The following is a 27182-nucleotide window of genomic DNA, read 5'->3' on the forward strand; positions in this document are numbered from 1 at the left end:
CAAAGAACAATCTCTAGGCAATATGCTAAAATTCTTCTCCTCTGAAACTTCTTGATCCAGGACCCCACAGTTCATCAAATCACACTCAGCACCACTGTCTTTCATGTTCCTACTAATATGTCCTATTAAGCAGTGCTTAAAGCATTCCACTGCTTTTGTAATCTATAGTCCCAAGGTCCATATTTCTTCAAAAGTGAATATAATTGGCCCCTATTAGCTCATAGGGAGTGGCACTATTAGAAAGTATGGCTCTGTTGGAGTAGGTGTGGCCTTTTTGGGAGTAGTGTGTCCCTCTGGGGGCAGGCTTTGAGGTCTCCTATGCTCAAGCTTCTCTCAGTGTGACACTCAGACCACCTCCTGTTGCCTGCAGGATCAAGATGTAGCTCCATTTCCACTCTCAGCTTCTTTTCCAGCACCATGTCCCCACCATGATGATAATGGACTCAACCTCTAAAACTGTAAGCCACCCAATTAAATGTTTTCCTTTATAAGAGTTGCCATGGTCACAGGGTCTCTTCACAGCAGTAGAAACCCTAACTAAAACAATGAGGTAAAACAAATGTATTTGGGTTATAGGTCCTGTCAGCAAGATTAATTAGTTGTTAATATAGCATTGTACTCTTGGAGACATTCACCAGAAGCTAAGACAATGTATAAATGAGAGGCGGATGCTCTTGGGAGACATTCTTTGTGGGTCATTGATATTCCTACATGCTGTTGGAGCAGAGGCATTGGCAGCTTATGTTTTCAAGAATGTAAGACAGATTTGGGTATGAGAACGCTGGGGATTGGCTGTGGGGTCTCATGCATGCTAAATGTGCACTCTACCGCTGAGCTACACCCCATCAAGCACAAATTTGGTACCCAGAATGTATATTTAAAAAGTCTCCTTCAGAAACAAAGGTTGGGTATTTTTGATGCCAGTATTCTTTTAAGACTAGGGCTGGGTACACTAAATTCAAGGTTTTCATCACACATTGCCCACGTACAGTAGTTACCAATCCTTGTGTTGTTTTGACAATTACATCTTAGGAAGTGGTATAAATATGTTAGTCTGGCTACTGGTACTGTTGTAACAAATTGCTCTTCGTCTCTAACCTAGGGATCTAGTTCCTCTGCCAGCATGAACATGGGACAGGTTAATATCACAAACCACAGTGATATGTGAAACTGTGTGGTGTAGACCCAGATGGAGAAAGAGGCTCCAATAAACTGAGAAGCCAATCTTACTAGATGTGAAAACTTGATGTGCTGTATAAGTAGCAAGCCAGTGAGGAGAAGCCATGGGAAAACCGACTATCCTTTTGGGGAAAATCTCTAGCTGACACCTTAAAAAAGAACTCCAGACAACTTAAAAATGGAAAATGCAAATATTTAAAAAAAAATTGGGAAAATCCATAGAAAATGTCTTTACAAAGATAGCTGAAAAGTTTTTTTTTAAGAAAAAATAAGATACAAAATGCTCAAACCATAAAGGAATAGAGCCTACAGCACTAAAATTGTCTTCAATACAGCTTGAACATAGTAACACTTCTAAAAAGCTGAGACTTAGAGAATTTACTCATAGTGTACAGAACTACTAAAGAATTATGATGTAAAATACATTGTGAGAAACATATACATTTCTTAAGAAAAAGATAAACAACCAATGAAGAATAAGTCCATTGTAAAATTTGGCAATCACATAAAACTCAGGCAGCTAAAATATTTAGAGACACGGAATCGTACAAAGACTCAGGGGGTACACATAATGTAGTGTTTGTGAAAATACACAATGTATATCCATAGCCAGGCAGAACAGGGAGTTTAAAGACGGCATAACAACAGGTTACAGGCTATTTCAGACTACCCTTGTAGGACTCTGACAAGTATATATTAATGAATAAGAAGATCAGTTCCATCTGTCAAATTAAGGGGCGATACAATGGCTAGGAAAACACTCACCATGCTGTTGTTCTTCCAAGAGTACTGTAATCCCTCTCTATTGCTCTTACTGTGTTTGCACATTTGAGCTCACTGACTGAAACTCAGGTGAAGAACCTGCCGACATGCCATTCTGTACTCACCTGAAGTTGATTGTACAACTGTATGATCTGTTCTTTCTGAGGTGGCCAATGTTGAAAGCCTAATTGATCTGTTGCAAGAAATATTGCTTTCTAAAAGGATATAAATATATTGAAATGCATTATAACTTGAATATCTATTCATCCATCCATCCATCCATCCATCCATCCATCCATCCATCCATCCATCCATCCATCATCTATCTACAACCCAGGTCCTTGTACAAAGTCATCTAATGATGTACCACTGTGCCACACCCCCAGCCCACACCCTTAAATCCTTTAGAACCTCTTTGCTACTTACTAATTATTGTAGTTTATAAGAGTATTTCTTCATAACCAAAAAAAAAAAAAAAAAAAAAAAAAAAAAAAAAAAAAAAAGAAAAAGAAAAAGAAAAATAAGCCAGGCAGCAGTGGCGCACGCCTTTAATCCCAGCACTGGGGGGGGTGGGGGGCAGAGGCAGGTGGATCTCTGTGAGTTCAAGGCCAGCCTGGCCTCCAAAGCAAGTTCCAGGAAAGGCACAAAGCTACACAGAGAAACCCTGTCTCGAAAAACAAACAAAAACAACAACAAAAAACAAAACAAAACAAAAAAAAGAGTATTTCTTCATTTTTTTTTTTTTTTTAGTTTCACCAACTTCTGTCTTTGAGAATAATGAAAACCACTTTTTTTTTCTCACCAGAAATGTGCAACACACAGAATATTTTATGTTCATAGACCTTTGGTAGCACATTCATCAGCCCTCCCCTCAGACTAAGAATCCTCACTGTTGGATTTGTTAATACAAAGTCGTATGCACAAAACAAGAAAAACAGACTCAGCAGGCTGTGTTTGTACATCTGTGCACAAGTGTAACAATAATAATAAGAGAAAAGAGGCCACCAATTTAAGAGGAGTGAGGTGGCCTACAGGAGGGGCGGGAGTGATGCACTTACATTTTAATTAAAACTATATCTTAAAAAGTAGTTACAAATACTCACTTGACCTACATTGAAATAAAATGTCAAAGGTCTTTGTGTCTCTTTGCAATTCTAATCACCATTATATTAGTTTTCAATTTTGTAATGATTATTTTAATGTTTCAGTGAGAATGTTCTAAGATAATATATAAAGCAGATAGGACTGTAAGCATGATGTACGTTCTTAAAATATCCAAAACAACAACAACAAAAAATAACCTGGGGGTCCATGTTTCCTTCTAAAGGAGGGTTTGTCTCGGGGTGGATACAATTAATACTTCATTTCATCTTGAATTTCTAATAGGTCTTTTAATAAAAACCTGGAGCTAGATATTGGGGTCAATGCTGAAAGATCAGACAAAGGAACAAGCCACAGCCATCTCTTACCTCACCAATTCCACAAATCCTCTGAGTCCTCACCAGAAAGGCTCCAGCCAAAAAAGCCTCTAGCTGAAAGGGACGCTTCTGCTGAAAAGCCTTTAGTTCCTGCCTCCTCATCCCTTATATACCTCTCTCCACCCAGCCACCACTTCCTGGGATTAAAGGCGTGTGTGCTTCCTGGTACTGGGATTGAAGGTATGTGCCACCACTGCCTGGCTCTGTTTTCTCTCCTAGACTGAGTCAATCTCATGTAATCCAGGGTGGCTTTGAACTCACAGAGATCCAGAGGACCTCTGCCTCCCGAGTGCTAGGATTAAAAGTGTGTGCCACTGCTGCCTGGCCTCTATGTTTAATCTAGTGGCTGCCCCTGCCCTCTGATCCTCAGGCATATTTTATTAGGGTACATGATATAGCACCACACTTCGTCTCCCATCCACTCCGCACTCCTTGCATCCCTATAATGAGAAAGCACGAAGCAGACAGAGGAGGCAGAGCCTGGGACCGCGCAGTGGAGAAGAGGCAGCTTCCAGGGAGATCGAGAGAGGCACTGCTGTGCATCTAAAGGACCCTCCCAGCAGAGCTGGATGAGAACCCCTGCCTAAGGGCCCAGTCTCAAGGAAATGATATGTAGAGACTATGATGCCAATCAGGGTCCAGGAAAGAAGCCACAGAGGCATGGAACTCCACAAAGGAGTCATACACTCACAGCCATCAAGAGATGTCTGGACAGGTCCTCCCTCTGGCTACACATCTTAACAGAGTTCTTATTTTGGACTGCTTTTGAATAAATCTATAATCTTCCTTTAAGTTATTCAGGACTATCGGTGATACTTCTTGGAGAGAGTTAAAAAGAAAGTGGTGGGGGAGAGGAAGGGAGAGAGAAGAAATCTTAGAAGTGGATAAAGAAAGAGGAGTTCAAAAGATAAAAAACAGACTTTAAGTCAAAAGCTAGAAAAGCAATCAAAAAGAGTAATCATGGGCAGTGGTGGCACAAACCTTTAATCCCAGCACTCGGGAGGAAGAGGCAGGCAGATCTCTGTAAACTGAGGCCAGCCTGGTCTACAGAGTGAGTTTCAGCCAAAGAAACCCTGTCTTAAAAAACCAAAGAGAGAGAGAGAGAGAGACAGAGACAGAGACGACAGAGAGACAGAGAGAGTAATCATGTATGATAAAAGGTTAATTCAGCAAGGTGATACAAGAGGCATAAAGATATTTGTACCCAATATTGCTGCTCCTAAAGCTGTAGGGTACATACTGATAGACTTCAAAGGTACACTCCAACACAGCAGAAGTAGAGCACTTAATATTCTACTTTCAGCATAAGTGAAATACCCAGATGAAGTTAACAAAGAAATGTAGAGCTAAACCGTACCCTGGTTTAACCGAAGATTCCAGCAGACATTCATAGACTAGTTCATCCAACAGCTGCAAATGCATAGCCTCCTTAGCAGCACGTGGAAGACTCCATATACATCTTAGAGTTGCCCACAAAACCAAGCAAGCATTAACAAATTAAAAAAAAATGAAATCACATCAAGTATCATTTTGACCACAACAGCATAAAAGTAGAAAGCAGCAACAAGAGACACTTGGGATATTAAATGAATACAGGAAATGGAACAACACAGAAAGACTCAGGGGCTGTGTCCATGCAAGTGCCACCGAGAAGGTGTGTGTGTGTGTGTGTGTGTGTGTGTGTGTGTGTGTGTGTGTGTATGCATGCGCATGCATGCGCATGCATATGCATGCGTGTGTGCGTGTGAAGACAACCTTCAGGAATCGGTTCTCTCCTTTCATCAGTAGGATCGGGGATCAAACTCAAGTTGTCAGGCTTGACAGCAAGCAGCTCACTGGCTGAACCATTTCACTAGCCCACAAATTATAAAATTTATTGAGACAAATGATAACAGCAATATAGTATGCCCAAAATTATATAATTAAAGCAAAATTGAATGTAGAGAAGTTTATAGGAATCATCACCCACCACCAAAAACAAAGACTTCAGGCCTGGGGAGATGGCTCAGTGGTTAAGAGCACTTACTGCTCTTGTAGAGGACCTGGGTTTGATTTCCAGCACCCACAAGGTGACTGACAACCATCTGTTAACTCCAGTTCCAGGGGCCTCTTACACCCTCCTCTGGCTTCTGCAGGCACCAGGCATGACATGGTGCACACACATACATGTAGGCAAAAAGTACTCAGACACACACACAAAAAAAATTAAAGAGAAGATTTCAAATAAATAACCTAATATTGTACCTCGAGGAATGAATAGACAAACAAAATAAGACTGACCTGAATTCCAAGTTAGCAGTAAGAAAAATATTAAAGGAGTGCAAAAATAAGTAAAATAAAGATTAAAAATACAAATGATGAATGAAAGCAGCTTTAAATCAGTGTGAACACATGGCACATGTATGATGATGGTGCAAGTGCATGCACACTCATGCCACAGGCAGAAGACAACCTTGGGGCCACCCTCAGAAATGCTGTCCACCTCCTTTGAGACAGGGTCTCTCACTGGCTGGAGATCGATAAGCAGGCTATACTGACTAGCCAGCGAGTCCTCTCCCGTCTCCACTTCCCCAGGGGCGGGTTTTTAATGTGCACCCCACGCCCAGCTTTTTATGTGGCTTGCAAAGGTTCAAACCCAGCTCTTCAGGCTTACGAGGCAAGCACTTTACCATGAGAAAACTCATATAAATAAAAATAGAGACTAAAAAAGAGACATTAGGATAGATACCACAATCATAAAAAGGATCATTAGATAAAATTATGAACAATTGCATGCCAACAATAAAAAAAAAAAAAAACAACAGAAGAAATAAACAGATTTCTGAACATATACAACTTACCAACACTGACTAAGGAAAAATTAGATGCCCGAGGAAACCCATAAAAATAAAGGATGAGATTGAATCAATAATAAAATGTTTCCCATTGAAGAAAAGCCCAGGACCAGATGGCTCCACAAACATTTAAAGATTAACACTAATTCTTTCCAAACTCTCTTTTAAACATATGAAGGGAGAGAACTCTTTCAAATTCATTGTTTGGGGCCAGCAATATTTTGATAAACAAACCACCACAACAAAGGAATAATAAAGATCAATATCCTTGAGGAATATGTTTACAAAAGTCCTGAGTTAAATGTTAGTAAATGAAGCCCAACAGCACATTCACAAGATGTCTCACTGTGACCTGTTGTGATTCACTCCAGAGTGTAGGATGCTCTCCAGGGCAGAAAGCAGTGAATGTCTCCACACTCACAGAACAAGGGACCAAAGCCATACCATCACCTCCACAGACACAGAAAACACATTTGCTTGGAGAAAATTCAAGTCTTACAAACTTCCATTAGTAAAAAAGAAAACTAATTTTGAATTTCAAAAAAATCTTACACAAAAGATGGAAGCCCCAGGAGAAGACAGAAAAATATTTCGAACATGAAAAGAGATGGCAAGAAGTTTGGAAGCAGAAGCTGGTTAATTAAGAAAGTAACATACATTAGACCAGACTGCTAGGTAGTCTAAGAAGGAAAGCCTGTATCAGGAAAATATGTAACGGGTTAATCTCGAAAGCATGAAATTGAAAGAATCAAAATAGTACTTTGTTCAGTTCCATACTGATACAGTCTAAAACGTGAATGAAATGCAAGTGTTTGTCTAGCTGGACAACGCTGTTTCAAGGAGAACCACAGAGATTAAAATTCACTTATTTTCAGACCATAATAGAACAGCTATGATCACACATCTACTCTGAATGGTTCTCAAGAGGAATTCTTGAGAGCCTTCCTGCATTATCTATGGTCATGTTTGCTACAATGCTTCATGTGTGCTGTGTCAAGTTAATTACATATACTACTGACATATTAAAAGCAGATATAAAGCTGCTTATATTGTAGTTCCTGAAATAACTAAGAAAAAAAAAACACCCCTCAAGTCAGGTCCAAGGCAAAGTAATTAATACATCTAAAATTCTGGATGGCTAGGAGCTAGGAAGTAAGAGGGGCAGAAAAAGCAGGGAACAGATGAAGGCAGGAAGGGCAGAATATGCTGGAAGGATGACCCGGCCACCAGATGGAGGAAGCCAGTTTTTGCCAATAATAATTTTGATTTTGTTTGTAAGGTAATGGCAATTCAACACTGGTTTTGCTCATACTATCACACACATCTTAGGGAAGCAACTTGTGAAGCCTTGTGGTAACACCCTAAATGCAGTAAACACTAATGAACAAAACAGTTAAATTCTCCTAATAACGGGTAGTAATCACCATGCAATTATAGCGAAATCCAGTATCATCACTTAAGAAGGAGAACTCAGCACACAGCACCCCCACTTCCTGTTTGTTCTTTCCATTAGTGGCAGTGTGCTTAAAGCTCCTTCCCCTCCCTGGTAAAAATAAATCGGAAATGCTTTTATCCCCTGGTCCTGACGTGAGGAGAGTATTTCAGAAGAGCCGTTGTATTTACGCCCACACCTACTCCACCTGCGAGTGACCTGGCAGTGCCTCCCATATGTGTAATACCTCCAAGGCAAGGTGATGATGCCCTTTTGAAACTCTTACTCCAGGAAAAAAATCTTCTGTGATACTTTCAAAAGTTGGGACATCTTCGGGGAGAAACTTTGATAGACTAGCTTCCTGGACTGCCTCAATAATGACCAGAGACTCGTCTGCTTCAGAAAGCTTGTCACTGTAGAAGTTGAAGAAAACAAACCCACGTCATTTCTGCAGAACCCTCCTGCGTCCCTGGTCTGATAAATGAAAGGAGCTTTGGAAATTCCCCTAAGGAACACAAGGGAGGAAACTGCCCGTGTAGGCAGGAGAAGCTCCATCTCCCCAGCCATGTGCTCCTCCTCCTTTCTTTCTTTTTTTTTTAAAATTTTTATTTTATTTTATTTTATAATACCATTCAGTTCTACATATCAGCCATGGGTTCCCCTATTCTCCCCCCTCCCACTCCCTCCTCTTGCCCCCAGCCCACCCCCTATTCCCACGTCCTCCAGGACAAGTCCTCCCCCGAGGACTGCGATCAACCTGATAGACTCAGTCCAGGCAGGTCCAGTCCCTTCCTCCCAGACTGAGCCAAGTGTCCCTGCATAAGCTCCAGGTTTCAAACAGCCAACTCATGCAATGAGCACAGGACTCGGTCCCACTGCCTAGTTGCCTCCCAAACTGATCAAGCCAATCAACTGTCTCACCTGTTCAGAGGGCCTGATCCAGCTGGGGGCCCCTCAGCCTTTGGTTCATAGTTCATGTGTTTCCATTCATTTGGCTATTTTTTTTTTCAATAATTGGCTCCTCCTTTCTTAATCCTCAGAATTGCTGAATACTTTTTAACATGGTAAAAGAATGAGTTTTCCCCCAATGATAAAAAAAGTTACTATTCTCCATTTCCATTTAGGAAAGATTTTAATTGCATATTCTTGCATGTCTTTAACAGATAAAGGGATTTTCAACTATCTTTTCCTTTTCTTTATTCAAGTGTTTTGTTGTGTATGTTCAGCGTACATGGAACTGTGTCACAAGAAAAGTTTACATGTGTATATAATATACATATAATTACTATATTAGATACACATACGTATATACATATACTATAACATATACATTGAGATTATCCATTCCACACCCCTCTTCCCCTTCCCATTAGTTCCCTTTGCTCTTCTACAGTTTTGTGTCTACTTTTATGTTATATATATGCATATGTGATTTTATGTATCTATATGAAATCTAGGAACTACAAATGAAAGAAAATATGATATTTGTCTTTTTGAGGTTGGCCTGATTTGCTCGGCTTGGCTTAAACTATGCTCTGATTTTTAAGAAGCGTTTGTCCTTGGCAGTGTGTCCATGGCAGTGTGCAGCGTAAGTGTCATGTTTTTCAAATCCATAGATGTCATTTCTAACTTACCTTTATAGAATCACCCTTAATATTTTGAGATGAGCAGATCCTTTTCTGTTGTTGTAAATACGTTCTTTCGTTGAGTCTACTTTTTTTTTTTTTTTTTTTTAATGTGTAGGTGTTTGGCCTGCATGTATGTCCATGTACCACCTACATGCAGTGCTCACAGAGGCCAGAAGAGGACTGTTTCGGACAGTTATGAGCTGCCATGTGGGTGCTAGGAATTGAACCCAGGACTTCTGGAAGGGCAGCCAGTGCTCTTAACTGCTGAACTATCTCTCCAGCTCCTATAGATTCTAGATTTTGAGTTTTGGTTTTAAAAGTCATATGAGGCCTGTGATGGTCAGTATTGATTGTCAACTTAATGGGATACAGAATGACTGGGAGACAAACTTCTGCTCATGTCTAGGAATTTCTAGACTCTGCTCCACCCAAATGTGGGTGACCCCATTCTGTGGGGATCTGGTCTGAATAAAAAGGAGGAAGTGAGCTGAGTGTCCTCAAAGCCGATACAAGGCTACCAGCTGCTCAGAGCTCCTGTTGCCACAATGGATTGGAGTTTTGAGTCGACATAAACCTTTTCTTCCCCGAGTTGCCCTGCTCAGGTATTTTGCCATAGCAACAAGTAAGTCACTAACAGAAGGCCCAAGACTCAGGCTCTAACACTGGGAGAAGAGTCTTCTCTACTCCAAGAATATAAAAGACAATTTGCTCCTTCTGACAGTTTTACATTTGAGGTTTGTTTACATTTAAATTCCTTAATTATTCTAGAGTTTGTCTTGGCAAATGCTGTGGCACATGACTCCCACTTGACCTGCAGGTGGTGGCTAGTTTCCCACACCAAGCATCGAACAATCTAGTCTTGGCGATAGGTTTATGATACACTCCATGTCCCAGGCATACCGTCCTGCTTCCTGACTTGCTGCACTATTTCAATACTTTGTCCACTGACAACCAGTGCCACATGTTCAATTGGTGAAGTTTTGCAACATAGCTTAATTCTTAGTAAGGTACTTCTCCTTAATTTATCTTGCTTTTCAATATTTTAAAACTGCTTTTGTTTATTTTTCCATGTGAATTTTAGAATCAGTTTGTCTAAAAACAATAATAATAATAATAACAATAATAAAACTTTGCTCATCTTCAGATTACAGACACATTCAACATTCCTGGCCTTTTACATGGGTGCTGGGGATTTGAACATGTGTCCCCATGTTTGTGGAACAAGAATTCACATACCCACCAAGCTGCCTCCTCAGTCTCCCGTTTGCTATTCTTAATATCTCCTTTCATAAATTAACACTGGATATTTAAACTTTTATGATATTTGTAAGATGTTTTATGTTACAAGTACTTTTCATTTCAGCTATTCACATTTGATTTTCACCGTGCATTCTTGTTAGCTTCAGGAATACCCCCAGGTACTGAAGTCTGTGGATGTTCAAGCCCTTTACATAAAATGTTGTATTTGTTTATTGTCTACACAGTCTTTCCATGTACTTTGAATCATCTCTAGATCATTTAGATTGCCTAAAACGACACTAATTCTGTATGGCTAGCAATGCTCCATTGATTGCAGAATGATGATAACAAAAAGGGCGTGCCTGTTTCATGCAGGTATGATTTTATCTTTCTCATTATTTCTCTTCTAGATGGGCCCTTCATTTCTCTTTATGTTTTATTACATATAAGTAGCACATGTCTTCTAAAGAATAGGCTCCACTGAGGATCAGGAATCCATGACTCATTTTTGTTCTATGGATGCCAGTAAGTACCTGTCAGTCTATCTTACTGGGGTGCTCTGGTATCTTCTTGGTTTTGTTTGCTGCTGGTAGACATGTAAATAACACAACAGGTGGCAATTGAAGTTGTAGGTGTCAGCTTACCATAAGAAAACTCTCTGATGGGTAAACCTCATTGAGCAAGGCCACAAGGCTGCAGACTCTGGAGTGTCTTTTGCTTCTGTTGTCCCTCTACATGCTTGCTGCTACAATCTTTCCCTGGTATCTCACATAGTGTGAATAGATGTAGGGAGTCCTCCGCTGCTTGTATTGTAGTGTGTTTATCTCATGAATACATTGCAATCTACTGGGCATTTTTATCTGTGGATTTTCAAGAAGATGATTCCTCTCTAAGCTGTACTGTCTAATTCATAATAATAATGATAGTCTATACAGAATTTTGATGAATATAAATACAAGGAAATGTTACACAGTCAGGGCCTATGAGTTCTTCCTAAGGAGCTGCTTTAGATTACAGCCCAAGATAGATGATAAAGTAATTGATTCTTTCTTTATAATTACAATTTGCAGCCTGTCAACAAAAGAGTTGGCTGAGAAAATACGCTCCTTGCTTGCTCATGACAAGTTACTTAGATATATTGCATGTGAGTTGTTGAGATGAATGTTTTAGGGAGATTAAAAAAAAAAAAAACATGTCTTTACCTAAAATCATTCACTTGAGAAATGGAATGTAACCCCATTGTGATGCCTGCATTGCCTGAAAGAGTTTGTTGGGGTATTTAAACAGTGGAGGGAGAGAGAACAGGGGATACAAAAAAGGGAACCATCGAGAGAGTGTGTGAATGTCTTCATTCCCAAACCCCTCAGATAGAAAAACAATGCTCTGATGCCGTGGATTTCTTTCAAACCCTGGGCTGCCTGAAGGCTGGTTCCCTCAGGCAGCAATAATAGCTTGCCTTATTTAAAATTCTACTAATTATTTATCCAGCAGTACGTAACTCTCTGAACCTAACATTAAATTCAAATTTCAACTGACCATTTACACTCCCGCTTCTTCTTTTCTGCCATTATTAAAACTGTCTTCAAGGTCTTCATGCCAAAATCATAATGCTCCTAAAATATAGTATTCAGTATCTGAGTTACTATAGTTCTCAAGGAAAAATAGAACCATTTAAAACAGTCACATACATATGCACATTAATAACCATCTATCTATAAAAGGAGACGTCTGTACAAATCCAGAAACCTCAACTCTACCTCCAATGCTCTTATTTCTCTTCTAAGTTGATGCTCCTGAAAGTCCTTGAGAGTCCCTTCGCTTCATGTCCTTAGTCTCTCCCTCTTCTTCCCTCTCTCCCTCCTTCCCTCTCTCTTCCCTCCCTTTAGAGTTTTACTGCGCGTTATCCAGCCTTGAACTCTTGGACTCACACTTGGACCCACTGTTAGCCTCTCCAGGACTGAGGACTACAGCCATGCACTACTGAACTCTTTCTTAAAGGGGAGGGTGGCAAGTGTTAACATACAGCACCTGAGTTGCACTGTCTGAGAACTAGGAAGGGAGCTGGGAGAATAATAAGAGGAGAGGGTGACTTTGGAGAAAATGTGGTTTGCTGTCCAAACCATTTTAGGTTAGAAACAAATACCCAGACCCCAGAATGATTCTCAAAGAGTGTGGGGCTCAAATCGGCCACACCAGGAAGCGAGCTTGCAAGTGCCGTGCTCAGCTGTGCACTGAACACACACGGTCAGGCTGAGTGCTTGTTTTCCCACAAGTCCTCCCAGTCACTGAGATGTCCACATTGCTGGAGAACACTGATCCAGAGGCCGACATCCACGAGCAGAGAGAGCAGGTGCGGGTGAAGTTATCATATATGGCACCACTTTCTCCAGACCTTTGAGTAAAGGCCTAGGACCATGGATGCACAGCCACTTTGAAGACAGCAATTCCTGTTTTACGGCGGGCCTGGCCCTTTCTGTAACCAGCTTCATGCTTTATATTAAACATCTAGAGGGAGGCAGATCCTCACCTGCTTTGAAAGCTGCTTGTCAGCTAAACTGTAAAGGTTAACGAGCTTTCCAGACAGCGATCTTGAAGATTTGAAGCCAAATGAGAACAGAATGACTTCAATGATCAATGTGTACTGGGGCAGCATCATTGCCACCGGGCGAAACAGAGACTTTAAGTTACCCGGGAGCTCAGCTCGACCACTATATCTAAAGAGGAAAAGAAAAACAGTAATAATAAAAACAATAATAAAAATCCAACTGTGCTTTCCTTTTTTTCAAAATTGAAACTATATTACTTTACCCCTAAATGATTCTATTGGCTTTCTGTGTGACCCTTATGTGAAAATCAGTTTACAAGGTGGTTTTTACCTTTCATCCCATGCTGGTCTAGCATATGTCCTGTGTCTCATTGTATGGCTCACCTCATCTCAGCTCCTTCTGATTCCTTGGACCAATGCAGCACTTGTTTAGATGTCTGATGAACCTAGCCTTAAGTCAGAGGCCTAGTGTAATCACCCATACAGACAGGGTAGAGATGTTAGATCTGTTCATAAAAAGAGGCAGCTGTGGGGCTGTGTCAGCTCCACAATATGGAACTCATACTTGGCACAATATGAGTGCTCAGAACCTGTGGCTGGACAGGGGTCAGCCCTACACACTATGGAACTGACTCCTACAACCTTACACTTATAGAGCAGTACATTTCGACCATCAGCAGAGAAGCTACTTTTACAGGAGATGGGGATGAGCACAGACTCACAACTTGTCAAGCTGAAGAGGACAGGAGACTGCAGAGTCCTCGGACATCAGTGTCATATCATCCCCCCTCCCCCCCCCACTTCCAACACTCCCTGGGGAAGAGTGGGTGGAAAGATTGCTAGACACAGAAGTGATAGGTAACTACAATGAAGCGGCGGTGTTTTACAAGATACTCAGGACACAGAAGGTAAAAGCCATCTTTTCAACTCATTTTCAGGTAAGTGTCACAGAGAAAGTCAACAGAATTCTTTCTGGGAGAAAGTATACCATTTCAAGTTTGAGAAACTCTACACAATGGGGCGGTTGAACATGACCTCCCAATGGTTGGGACATCATGAATGTCTAAAACTTGTTTAAGATCAAACCAAACAAAACCCCATCATGGACAGGGGAGTCGGGCACTGAGTCTCATCCCTATTGGAAGAAGTACTGATAATTGATATTTGCAGGGGGCGGGGGGCAGGAGGGAGCATTTATTTTCTTTAACAGTGTGACCTCTGGTAGGCTGACCCTACTCCAGTGGACAGCCACACACCCAAGAGTCCATAGGTAGCACTAACTGGATTTGATTTTTTTCTAAAACGAGGACACAAAGTTATATGGGTACAGGAGGAGGGAGGACAGGGGAATCCGTGGCGGATATGTAAAATTAAATTAAATTATAAAATAAAAAGAAAGTAAAAAAAAAGAATGAGGGGTGGATCTGGGAGGAGCTAGGCTGAAGAGTGAATATTATTGAAATACAATATATGAAATTCTCAAAGAATTAGTTAAAAAAAGATTCTGGAGAGTGAATGATAGATACACAGTCTTGGACAACTCCACCCAGAGCTAAGGTTAAAGAAACGGATTTCAGTCTGTGTATATTCTGTTAGACTCCTGACCGCTTACCTGGGGTTCATGGTGATGAACACTGCACATGACATATTGATCCGTACTTCTTTACCATCCAGGAGAAACCTAGAAGACAGTGAAGTGTTCATCATTAAAATCACTCCTCTAAGCCAGGTGGTGGTGGCGCACACCTTTAATCCCAGCACTTGGAGGCAGAGGCAAGTGGATCTCTGAGTTCAAGGCCAGCCTGGTCTACAGAGTGAGTTCTAAGACAGCCAGAGCTACACAGAGAAACCCTGTCTTGAAAAACAAAAACAAAATCACTCCTCTAGGCCAAAGGGTATTAAAACTATAACAAATCAGAGGATTTTCTTAAGACTTTATTATACTTAAATCCAAATAAGCATACTAAAAACAACAATAACAGAGAGGAGACTGGGGCCCATTTTGAGCCAATGTTGACTTCTGCTGGATTCAGGTATATTTGATTTTATCTAAAGACATCTGAGAAGCTTTTGGGCCTGGATGGTAGAAGGCACCATCAGACGAAATGACCCACACAGGGAAGAGACCCTGGAATGTGGTGATATTGTGTTCCTCAAAATATTGTACACCCTAATAAACTTATCTGGGGTCAGAGAACAGAACAGCCATAATATTAAACATAGAGGTAGTAGCACACACCTTTAATCCTAGCATTCCAGAGGCAGAGATCCATCTGGATCTCTGTGAGTTCAAAGCCACACTGGAGACAGCCAGGCATAGTGACTCACACCTTTAATCCCAGGAAGTGATGGCAGAAAGAAGAAAGGTATATAAGGCATGAGGACCAGAAACTAGGGCTGGTTAAGCTTTTAGGCTTTTAGCAGCAGTTCAGCTGAGATCCATTCCGGATGAGGACTCAGAGGCTTCCAGTCTGAGGAAACAGGATCAGCTGAGAAGCTGGTGAGGTGAGGAAGCTGTGGCTTGTTCTGCTCTTCTGTACTTCCAGCATTAACCCCAATTCCTGGCTCCAGGTTTGTTTTTATTAATAAGACTCTTTAAGATTCATGTTACGCGCCAGGCGGTGGTGGCGCACGCCTTTAATCCCAGCACTCGGGAGGCAGAGGCAGGCAGATCTTTGTGAATTTGAGGCCAGCCTGGTCTACAGAGTGAGATCCAGGAAAGGCGCAAAGCTACACAGAGAAACCCTGTCTTGAAAAACAAAAAAACAAAACAAAACAAAACAACAACAACAAATTAAAAAGATTCATGTTACACTGGAAGACCACAATGAGCTGGGTCTGGAAGACTCACTAGAACACAGTAGCTGACCACAGAGCTCCTGCTCAGAACACAGCTCACTTCCAGCCTCCCTTCGCCAGCTGAAACAGTGGGACCAGAGCGAGAGAGACGGCTCAGCACTGGCTGCTCTTCCTGCAGACCCAGGTTTGGTTCCCCACACCCACACGGTGGCTCAACCATCTGTAACTCCAGCGTGAGGGTATCGGATGTCTGTGGTACATAGACACACATGTAGGCAAAACACCCATAAAATAATAAAAATCTCAAAAATTAAAAAAAAAAATTTGGATAGCTGCGAGACAGATGCTTTGTCAAAACCACTGGTGTCCCGTCAGTGGCTCCACGGGCAGAGACAAGGGCAGGAACTTCTGGGGTGACTTCTTACCAAAGAGGATGGTTTAAACACAAGAGGCAGACAACCAGGACACAGCTGGACAGAGGTTAAGGCCCAGAAGAGGGTGGTAAAATGGGGTTCCCGTGCCCCCCACCTGTAGCCATGGACCTGTAAGCCCTGGTAACACTAACAGTATGAAATCCATCAGAGTAAAGTTAGCAGCTGTCAGCATGAGTTAGACATCTTCTATTTCTGAATGTCTATCTGTGTCCCTGAAGCCAGGAATGTGAGCGTCTACGTGTGTCGGAAGGGAAAACGTGTTTATTATTCATAAACAACAGTAGCCCTGACATACATACATACATTTTATTGTGGTTTTTTAAAAGAAACACCTTGGTTTAGAATGGTGAGGCGGGCTTCAGGAGAACAGCCAGTATTTTTGTTTTGAAATGGGTGTAGAATTAAAGAAAAACAAATCTATGCAGAATTAAGGAAAATATCCATAACTCTTGTTTGATTTCTCTAAGTGTAATATCTGAAGATGAAGGAGATTCTAAGATAGAAAAAAATGTGAACTAGAGTGTATCTGCTTCAAGGGCTGGTGGCTCCAGGCTGCTCCAAAGTGCGAAAGGAGGGTGGGGACCTCTAAACTGGCATTCAGACTGAGACTATATATATTCCACATAATTCACTAGGAACATTCAAGGCAAGTGTCATTCATTTTCCTGCATACTAACCAAACCAAACCAAACAAAAACCCAAAGACTCCAGCACTTATTTAAGAAAAGGACTTGGCACTAATTAAATAGTCGACATGTATGGGATTTCCACCCCAAGGATGTAATCCGAGAACACATACCTCACAGAATAGCTGTCTTTTGCAACCTTGATGCTTAGCAGCTGCGAGGAGATGACAGAGAGCACCTCTATATCTATTCGGTTGAATTCATCGAAACAACACCAAGCTCCCGATTGAACCAACCCTAAGAATAATTTGCCAATTATCTTGAAAAAAAAAAAAAAGGATCGATTACAGAAACCATAAAGGTGAACATTTCCATTTCCACCTGGCTACTAAATTCTGTGTATTCTTTTCACCTTACCCAAACGAAGTAAACATCTTTTGCAATTTTCTCTCCATAGAGAGTTTATCAGTTGCTTAGACTCTAGGTGAGTTCACTGCTGTTTCTTTCAAAAGCTTAAACACAAACAGCAAGCTCCTGTGTCCCAGGACCACTGGCAGGTGATAGCCATCTGCACACAAAGCTATTCAGGTCTCAGAGCTGCAGCCTAGTGGTGTCTTTGTGACCACATTGCAGTAGGTAGGGGTCAAGTGTCAAGGCAGACATCCTTCTCTGGAGTGGACAGACTCCTTGTAGTTTAGCTTGGGCTATAGGTACGGCCAATGGTGGCAGGGGTAGAGGGTGAGGGTGAGGGTGAGGGGTTTGGAGGTGAGGGGGTAGAAGGGCAGGGGTAGGGAAGTGAGGGGGTTAGGGGGTAGGGGCTTGGGAAGCTTGAAAGCCAGTGTTATTAAAACACCTTTGGATTAAGCGTCAATGTTCCGTTCACCATGGGATATTCTAAGCTCTAGTCAACATGTAAAACAAGTGGCAGAGCCGGGGATGTGGCTCAGCTATGGAGCACTTGCTCAGGCAGGCACCTGGGGTCAGTTCCCAGCAGCAGGATACAAAGCCCCAACTGTAGTGCTGTGAGACTTTAAGTTCAATTTGTAACAGATACATAGGGGAACATGAAATTTTAATAAAAATATTTCAAGATTTTTATTAGATACATCTAAGGCAATTATTATTATTTTTATAATTGTTTTTCATGTTAAAACACTGTAGCCTCTTTGAGTTTATTAATTACCTTTTCAGTAAATGAATGTTCAGGGTAAGGAACATTTGTATTGTTTTGTTTTTTGTTTTCTTGAGACAGGATTTCTCTGTGCAGCCCTGGCTGTTCTGGAATTTGCTCTGTAGACCAGGCTGGCCTCAAACTCACAGACATCCACCTGCCTCTGTCTTCTGAGTGCTGGGATTAAAGACATTTCCCACCACGCCAGCATGAACATTTGTATTTGTATTACTAAAGCACAACTATGTGTTTTGTGCATGTGAGATTTTGTTTAAAAAGAATCCCACTGTCATAAAAATTGAGAATTATTGCTTTAAGAAATTCAGTTGAACCACTTAAAAGAGTAGTTAAAACATATTTTAACTCTCAATTAGGTTCTAGACTTCCATTCTCTATTCATTACAATAACTAGTATTTGTACTCTTACCAATACATTTTTTGTATTTTTCTTAGTTTTTTTCATTCCTCAATGAATTACTTTACATGCACGTTTTTTGGGTATATACGCTTAAGCTTTACCTTATAATCCAAATCTTCAAAACAATTGAAGACCACACAATGTTTACCATAGTTCTGGAAAACAAAATACTGTTTTAATATAGTTCTTGAGTTATGCCATAAAATAAAGATGTTTAAACTGCCAGAGTAAGAAAAATATTTCTATTAAGCTTTTGAGAAAAAATTTAAAATAAAAAAAATGAGTTAGGTACCAAGTTCAGAGATCCACAGAACTAACATGATATGCATGCCATTAACTGCTGTAGGAGAGTCGATTAATTTCCAGAGCTTCAGGTCATGATTTACACAACACCAAAACCAAGATGCCAATAGACCAGAGAGAGAAACGATTGCTTCCCTCCCCCCACACTATTCACCGGTCAGCTCATACAGTAATAGTCCAGGTAAGCGCAAAGTGACTGGCTTAGTAAGACCTTTCACCTGTCAGATATTCAAAATTTAATTGATGGAGTGCATCGTCTACTGAATGTGTTGGCAAATATGATGAACATTTTATTGTCGGGAACAGGGTGAACAAGATACAGTGGGAGCCTGTGTGATGCTCCGGATACAGCAGCTACTTACTTTTGCTAGGTCTTTAACAGTCTCCGTTTTCCCTACACCTGCTGGTCCAGCAGCGCAGCCGCCCAGGTTGAAGTAGAGTGCCACTGTCAGAGTCAGCCAGCACCGTTCTGTGAGGGCGTGATGACCAGTCGTGGTGCACAGCCCAAGTACTCATAGCCATAAACAAAATTGATGTTTCCTTGAGATACGTAACACAGCTTTTGCTTTTTATTCCATTTATAGTTCAAATGTCTGAAAGCAATACTCATATATTATTTGAGAAAAAATATTTTTTACATATAGAAACATGATCATTTTATAACAATTTAAACAGAACCATAACCCCTTGTGTTAAGAATCAGTAATTAAAAAATCTCCCCAAAAGTGAGCCCAGGTCCAGAAAGAGTCAGTGCAGAATTCTATCAGACTTTCAAAGAGGAAATAATGCCAGTACTCCTCAAATTATTCCATAAAATAGAAACTGAAGGAATATTTCCAAATTCTTTTTATGAAGCCACTATTGCCTTGATAGAAAATCTATACATAGATTAAATAATAAAGAAAATTGTAGGCCAATACCCCTTATCAACATAGATGCAAAAATTCTCAATAAAATATGTGCAAACCAAATTGTGGTGGTATTGTGTTCCCCAAAATATTGTGCACCCTAATAAACTTATCTGGGGTCAAAGAACAAAACAGCCACTAGATACAGAGGCTAGGAAATGGTGGCACTCACACCTTTAATCCTAGCATTCCAGAAGCAGAAATACCTCTGGATCTCTGTGAGTTCAAGGTCACAATGGAAACAGCCAGGCATGGTGACACATGCCGTTAATCCCAAGAAGTAAGCCTTTAATCCCAGGGAGTGATGGCAGAAAGCAGAAAGATATATAAGGTGTGAAGACCAGAACTAGAAGCTTTTAGCTGGTTAAGCTTTTAGGCTTTGAAGCAGTACAGTTAAACTGAGACCCATTCAGATGAGGACACAGAGGCTTCCAGTCTGAGGAAACAGGATCAGCTGAGGAACTGGTGAGGTGAGGTAGCTGTGGCTTGTTCTGCTTCTCTGATCTTCCAGCATTCACCCCAATACCTGGCTCCAGGTTTGTTTTTATTAATAAGACCTTTTAAGATTCATGCTACACAAAATTGATCAAACTTGCTTCATTCTGGAGACATAGGGACAGTGCAATATGCTTAAATCAATAAACAAAGTCTACCAAATAAATGGATAAAGAGAAGCAAAGGAGTGGGCTGGGAGAGAACGCCTTTAGTGCTAGCACTTGAGAGCAGAGATAGGCCAGTATCTGAGTTCCAGGACAGCCAGGGCTACACAGAGAAACCCTGTCTTGAAAAACTAACATAACAAAACAAAACAGAATACAAAAACAAACAAACAAACAAAAACAGATAAAAAGACAAAAAAAAAAAAAAAAACAAAAAAACAAAAAACCCCACACAATCTTTCATTAGATGCAAAGATTCCTTGTCAAGATCTAACACTCCTTCATGGTAAAAGTCCTAGAGAGACTAGAAATGCAAAGGATATACTTCAACATAATAAGGTCAGTTATATCAAGCCCACATCCACCATCTTCCTAAAGGGAGAAAAACTCAAGCATTTCCACTAAAACCAGGAACAAGACAAGGTTGTCCACTCTCTCCATACCTACTCAATATAGCACTTGAAGTCTTAGCTAGAGCAATAAGACAACTGAAGGGGATCAAAGGGATACACACAGGAGAGGTAGAAGTAAAAAAAAATCCCTATTTGTAGATGATATGATTGTATACATAAAAGACCACAAAAACTCCGCAGGAAATGTCTACAGCTGATAAACACTTTCAGCAAGTAGCAGTATACAAAATTAACACACAAAACCCAGTAGCCTTTCTATATATAAATGACAGACTGAGAAAGAAATCAGGGAAACATCATGTTTCACAATAGCTTCAAAAACATCTTGGGATAACTCTTACCAAGTGTGAAAGATTTGTATAAGAAAAACTTTAAGACATTGAAGAAAGAAACTGAAGAAGATATCAGAAGTTAGAAAGATTTCCCCCATGCTCATGGATAAGCAGGATTAATATTGTAAAAACCAAAGGCAATCCTCAAATACTCCTCAAATTATTCTGAAAAACAGAAATGGAAAGAACATTTCCAAATACTTTTTTTTGAAGCTACAATTACCCCTGATTTTTTGTCTTAATATTATACTCTGCTACTTTGATGAGTGTTTCATCAGCTGTAGAAGTTTCCTGGGGTCAAAAATCATAAAAGAAATACAAAGATTCACTAGGAATAAAAATTCCTATATAATCCTTCACAGAAATAGAAAACAAACAAATAAACAACAACAACAACAAAACAACCTTCAACTTCATTTGGAAATCCAAAATCCCAGGACAGCTAAAGCAATCCTGAAAAATAAAAGAACGTCTACCATTACCTCCAATTTCAAGTTGTACTTTAGAGCTATGGTAATAAAAACATGATGAGCCGGGCGGTGGTGGCACACGCCTTTAATCCCAGCACTTGGGAAGCAGAGCCAGGCGGATCTCTGTGAGTTCGAGGCCAGTCTGGGCTACCAAGTGAGTTCCAGAAAAGGCGCAAAGCTACACAGAGAAACCCTGTCTCGAAAAACCAAAAAAAACCCAAAAAACAACAACAACAAAAACAAACAAACAAACAAACAAACAAAAAACATGATGATATTGGCATAAAAACAGACACTTGGATCAAGGGAATAGAATTGAAGACACACAGTAAGTCTACACACACGCACACACACTTGATTGACAAAGAAGCCAAAATTACACACTAGAGAAAATCTAGCATTTTCAACAAATGGTGCTGGTCAAATCGATGGCTGCATGCAGAATTAAAATAGATCCATATCTATCACCCTGCAATTCCAAATGGATCAAGGCCAGATGCCCTGAATCTGATAGAACTGACAATAAGGCATTCACATGAGCTCATCGGCACAGGAAGGGACTTTCTGAACAGGACACAGATAGCACAGGCACTAAAGCCAACAGTTACTAAATAAGACCCCAATGAAGCTAAAAGGCTTCTATATAGCAAAGGACCACTATTTGAGCAAAGCGGCAGGCCTACAGAATGGGGAAAAACTTTATCAATTACACATCTGCCAGAATAGACAAAGAGCTAAAACACAACTGAATGAACAATAATGATGAGAAAAAATAACTCATTTAAAAATGGGATATAGAGCTAAACAGCAAGTTCTTAAAAGATGAAACACAAATGGGGGAGAAATGCTTTTAAAAATGTTCAAAATCCCTAGCCATCAAGGAAATACAAATTAAAACTACCTTGAGATTTCATCTCACCCCTGTCAGAATGGGCAAGATTAATAAAACAAATGACAGCAGATGCTGGTGAGGCGTTGGGAAAAGGGGAAAACTTATTTACCGCTTGTGGGAGTGCAAACTGGTATGGTTGATGGGCACTGAAGAAACTTGTTATGGAGTTTGCTTACAATATGGAAAAAGCTAGCCATTTGAGCAAGAAACTGCTCTTGCCTGGACTGCTTGACAGTATGTTGTATAACCTGGACATTCAGGACCTATAGAAAAGTGACCACTGAACTTTGCCAAAACAAGGTAGGATGGTCCTTTAGGTTCCTGCATCACAGAAGAAACTGCCAGACATTCTGTAGGACACAGAGAAAAGTGACTGATGAATTTTGTCAATAGGCAGAACAGACCTTTAAATTTCCTGCTTCACTGAAAAGTCTGTCAGATACTCTAGGCCTATAGGCTGAAGATGGATGGCCCAGTGTTACAAAAGAACTTTGGATGACTGTCCAGAAAGCCAGATGTCTCTCTCATTTCTAGAAGTATGGCAGTTGCTTGCAATGCACTTCCTGTTTACTCAGATAATATATCCTTCTGGGGTCTTTGATAGAGCTGAAGACTAGATAGTTATAATTATAGTTTTCCTTAGTCATAATAAAAGATAAATTAGATATAAAACTTTAGACTCACAAAAATAGGATAGATATAGAATATTTTCTTTAATTTTGCCTAATACAACTAGACTAGATATTGTGACTGTAATTCTTGATAACTGTTTCATTATATATAATTTTACTATGTTAAAATGAAAACCTTCCTTTTTGATTAGACAAAAAAGGGGAAATGCTATGGGACAGTCTTTCTGTGTGCTGTGAACATATGTTGATACCATTAGTTAATAAAAAACAGCTGCTTTGGCCTATGGTAAGGCAGGATAAGAGCCAGGTGGGATATCCAAGCAGAGAGATAGGAAGAATGGCAGAGTCAGGGCAGACAGCATCCAGCAAGGAACAAGGTGTCAACAGACTGGTAATGCCATGGTCACATGGCAAAATATAGATGAGTAGAAATGTATTAATTTAAGATGTCAGAGCTAGCTAGCAATAAGCCTGAGCCATAGACAAAACAGTTTGTAATTAATAATAAGCCTCTATTCATTTATTTGGGACCAAGAGGCCATGGGACAGAGGAAAACTTCTGGCTACATATGGAAGTTTTACTATGTAAATTAGTGTGGCATTTCCTCAAAAAAGCTAAAAATTCATCTACTGCAAGATCCAGCTACACCACACTTAGGCATGTTCTTCAAAGGAGCCTACAACTTACTACAGAGATACTTTGTCATCTATGTCCTTATCAGAGAAGTTTCTTCTTTGGGTAGATGGTAATTAACACAGAGACTCACAACTAGACAATGTATAAAGAGAGAGTGAGAGACTTTGGAGCACTCAGCCCTACATTCGGTGGCTTTATCAAACCCCTCACTTTAAGGCTTGCGATCTAGGTAGAAGAAGCGGTAGACAGATTGTAGGGACCAGAGGTGGTGAGTGACTCCCAGGAAACTGTCTTCCAGACACAACAGGCTTTATATATATATGAACTCACAGAGACTGTGACATCATACACAAACCTGCACGGGTCCAAATCCAGACAAAACCCCAGTACTGAGAAGGGGAAGTGGATACAAAGTCCCGCCCCTAACCAAGAACCTATTTGTGATTACCTCTAAGAAAGGGAAAATCAGTTTTTTCCAATGGAATTACACTGGGTGTATCAACAACATTCTAGGGCACAGGAGTAATTGGCCAACACAAAACAAAGTCCATACTTTTGTGTGCTTTTTGTTTATTAATTTTTTGTCTTACTGTTTTTTTGTTTCTCTGTTTTGATTTTTGCTTTTTTTTGAGAGGCGGGGAGAGTGAGAGAGAGAGAGAGAACATCAAGTTAGGTAGGTAGGGAAGTGGGGAAGATCTAGGGGAAGGCAAAGAATATGATTAAAATATAGTGTATAAAAATAACAAGGCAAGCAAAAAAACCAAAGTATTAAAATAAGGGGAAAGTTTACTCATGACTGTATTAGATATTAGAAACCACAAGTTACAAACTTATGATGATCTAGTAATCTTGACTTTACATCTTTTACAGTGTAGAGTTGTTTTGCTTTTGAACACAAGCGGAAGCCGATAAAATCCAGACTCACTAGGAGCCTTGCGGCCATTTGGTGCCCCTTTGAATGTCCCTTCTCTCATTACACTTAGAATTTATACAGTGAGGTAGTTGTTTGTATATCATTATTCACACCTCTAAATCCCTTCTGGAACAGCAGAGCAGGTTATGAAGACATTGACCGAGTTGATTTTCAAAATAAAATTTAAGATAAAAGCAGTTTAAAACTATTTGTATGCTGCCACCTTGCAAACTCCTAGACGAGAGAACACATTACTGTAGGTAAAACCAGAAAGCCTTCTCACTTAGCGTGTGAGACCTGTGCTGAGTCTTGCCTCCGCAGGAGCAGTGGCTCTTTCTCTACGCCTTCGCTAACTCACTTCAAGAGGCAGGAAGAGTTTCTGAGTTGGCAAGTTGGCTATGAATGTTCTTCTCTTTCTTTTATCTTTACATGGGTAGCACAGGGGGAGAAGAAGCACCCGGGACACCTCTCATCACTACTGCCGAGACCTGTTCCTGGGCTTAGCGACAACAGACCAAACACACATACCATATGGGAGAACACTGTCATTGGGGGAAGACAAGGCACGGAGAAACAAGGGAGGGGAGGAAGAGGAAGGACCAAGGAAGCAGGGGAGGACCGTGATGCTTAGGGGAGCAAAACATCCTTCAAGTGCAAAAGGAGATGGACACAGTTTGCAGCAGAGAACCTAGCGGTCTATATGTGAGAAGCTGTTGTATGTAGTTGTAGTTTTCAGCCACTGACCTCGTCCATTCGAAGTCCTCTGCACTGGAGATGTTCTTAGCCAGCAGATCCATCACGACGTCTCTGCAGTGAACAGAGATGGTCAGCACAGCCGCTAGCATGGCTTTCGTGCGCAAGTTGCCGGTATTCAGTGTGACCAGCACGGCCAAGTTGTTCATCCGACCCAGCAAATTTTTATGGACGGCTTCTAGCTTTTCTCTTGAATTAGCGCTTATAAGACCTTTCACACAGTCATTATAAAACATGATCTGGCTCTGGAAAAAAAGAGAGGGAGACACATGTTAATAGATGCATACAGTGTTTTTTTTTTTGTTTTTTTTTTGTTTTTTTGAGACAGGGTTTCTCTTGTGTAGCTTTGCGCCTTTCCTGGGACTCACTTGGTAGCCCAGGCTGGCCTTGAACTCACAGAGATCTGCCTGGCTCTGCCTCCCGTGTGCTGGGATTAAAGGCGTGCGCCACCACCGCCCGGCTACAGTTTTGTTTTTTAATTAAAATGTTTCCATGAATTTAATGTTACAGATCTATAGGGTGATTTGTGTGTAAAGGAAAACATGTATAGCTTTGAAAGCTGAAGGCTGAATTCTGATGGATGCTTATGACTATATTTTTTAAATCTTATATTTTAAAAATTTGCTGTATTTTTCATGGCTTCGTGTATGTACATAGTGAATTACATACACGTCACCTCCCAGTCCCCTCTTCCCCATCCTTTCCTGCTGAAGCTCCCCCCCTTCCTCCAAAACCCCATCCTGCGTTCACGTTTGTGTGCCTGTGGGTCCCGCTGGATTTACTTAGGGCTGCTTGCGTGGGGAAATGGCGGAGTGCTCAGCCCTAAGCGGGTCATCCACATCACCCCTCCAAGGCTCAGGGAACGTCAAGGAAGGAGGAGAGATAACGCAAGAGCCGGAAGGGAGGTGTGCTGTAACAAAAAGTCTTCTGAGCGTGACCTGGTCCTCACACTCATCAACTCACTGCATAAGAGCCCACGAGACTGGGTTCATGAACCTTTCATCACAAGGGGAAGGGGGAAGGACTCACGAGGCCCTGTCCCTCCCCGAGGGACTCCTGACAGTCAATGGTGGCTGCAGGAAAGGGTGTCACTTTCCTCAGTAGTATATGTAGCTTGTGGTCCACGCTCCAGGAAATAAACCTTACATTCCTAATACATGATCGTCACATAATGATCTGAGCACATTAACAACGGTGGAAAACCCAAGATTAACTTAGTGTTGTCTTCTCCACTAAAGTAATGCTCCCAGCACAGAGTGTGTATCGTTGTAGTTTTAAAAAAATGATATAACTTCTATTATCTGACTCATCTGTCACACTCTTTCTCCCCAGACATATGAGAGCTGTGCAAAGAGGCTGGGATAAGGTCAGGTGGACTGGGGAGATTAAAGGCAGGCAGGCAGGCATCAGGAAAGCTTCTGAGTTTGGAAAATCAGGTCGATTGTGACTTCAGTGTCTTTTGGAAGAGGGTCATGTTTGGATAAGGGGGCATCTTGAACTCACTTTGTGCTATGTTGAATTTAAAGTGCTTAAAAACATCAATAGAGCTATACAGATATGTATTTGGGAATAATTAGCATAGAGGCGATACATATTATAGTGATCGATTTGCAGGTTAGAGGGTAGGTGGTAGAAGCCTGGTGCATCCATCGGCATCCCTTTTAGCACACAACAGAAACTAACTTTAAAAAAGTGTTTCTTTAATTTTGTAATCACGGCATTTCC

The 27182-nt window shown here is 40.8% G+C and overlaps 1 protein-coding gene across 1 annotated transcript in view; it reads right to left on the reverse strand.

Moving 5' to 3' along the window:
• Dnah14 (dynein axonemal heavy chain 14) overlaps positions 1–27182 on the reverse strand; it is a 225464-nt gene that overhangs the window by 124258 nt on the left and 74024 nt on the right. The window contains 10 exon segments of the mRNA XM_037211077.1: positions 2067–2156; positions 7933–8098; positions 12089–12165; positions 13080–13266; positions 14710–14778; positions 17130–17275; positions 18647–18700; positions 19211–19323; positions 19326–19441; positions 25449–25702. Coding sequence (XP_037066972.1) covers positions 2067–2156; positions 7933–8098; positions 12089–12165; positions 13080–13266; positions 14710–14778; positions 17130–17275; positions 18647–18700; positions 19211–19323; positions 19326–19441; positions 25449–25702 — 1272 coding nt within the window.

Source organism: Peromyscus leucopus, chromosome 15, assembly GCF_004664715.2.
Source record: "Peromyscus leucopus breed LL Stock chromosome 15, UCI_PerLeu_2.1, whole genome shotgun sequence".
Classification (NCBI taxonomy): Eukaryota; Metazoa; Chordata; class Mammalia; order Rodentia; family Cricetidae; genus Peromyscus; species Peromyscus leucopus.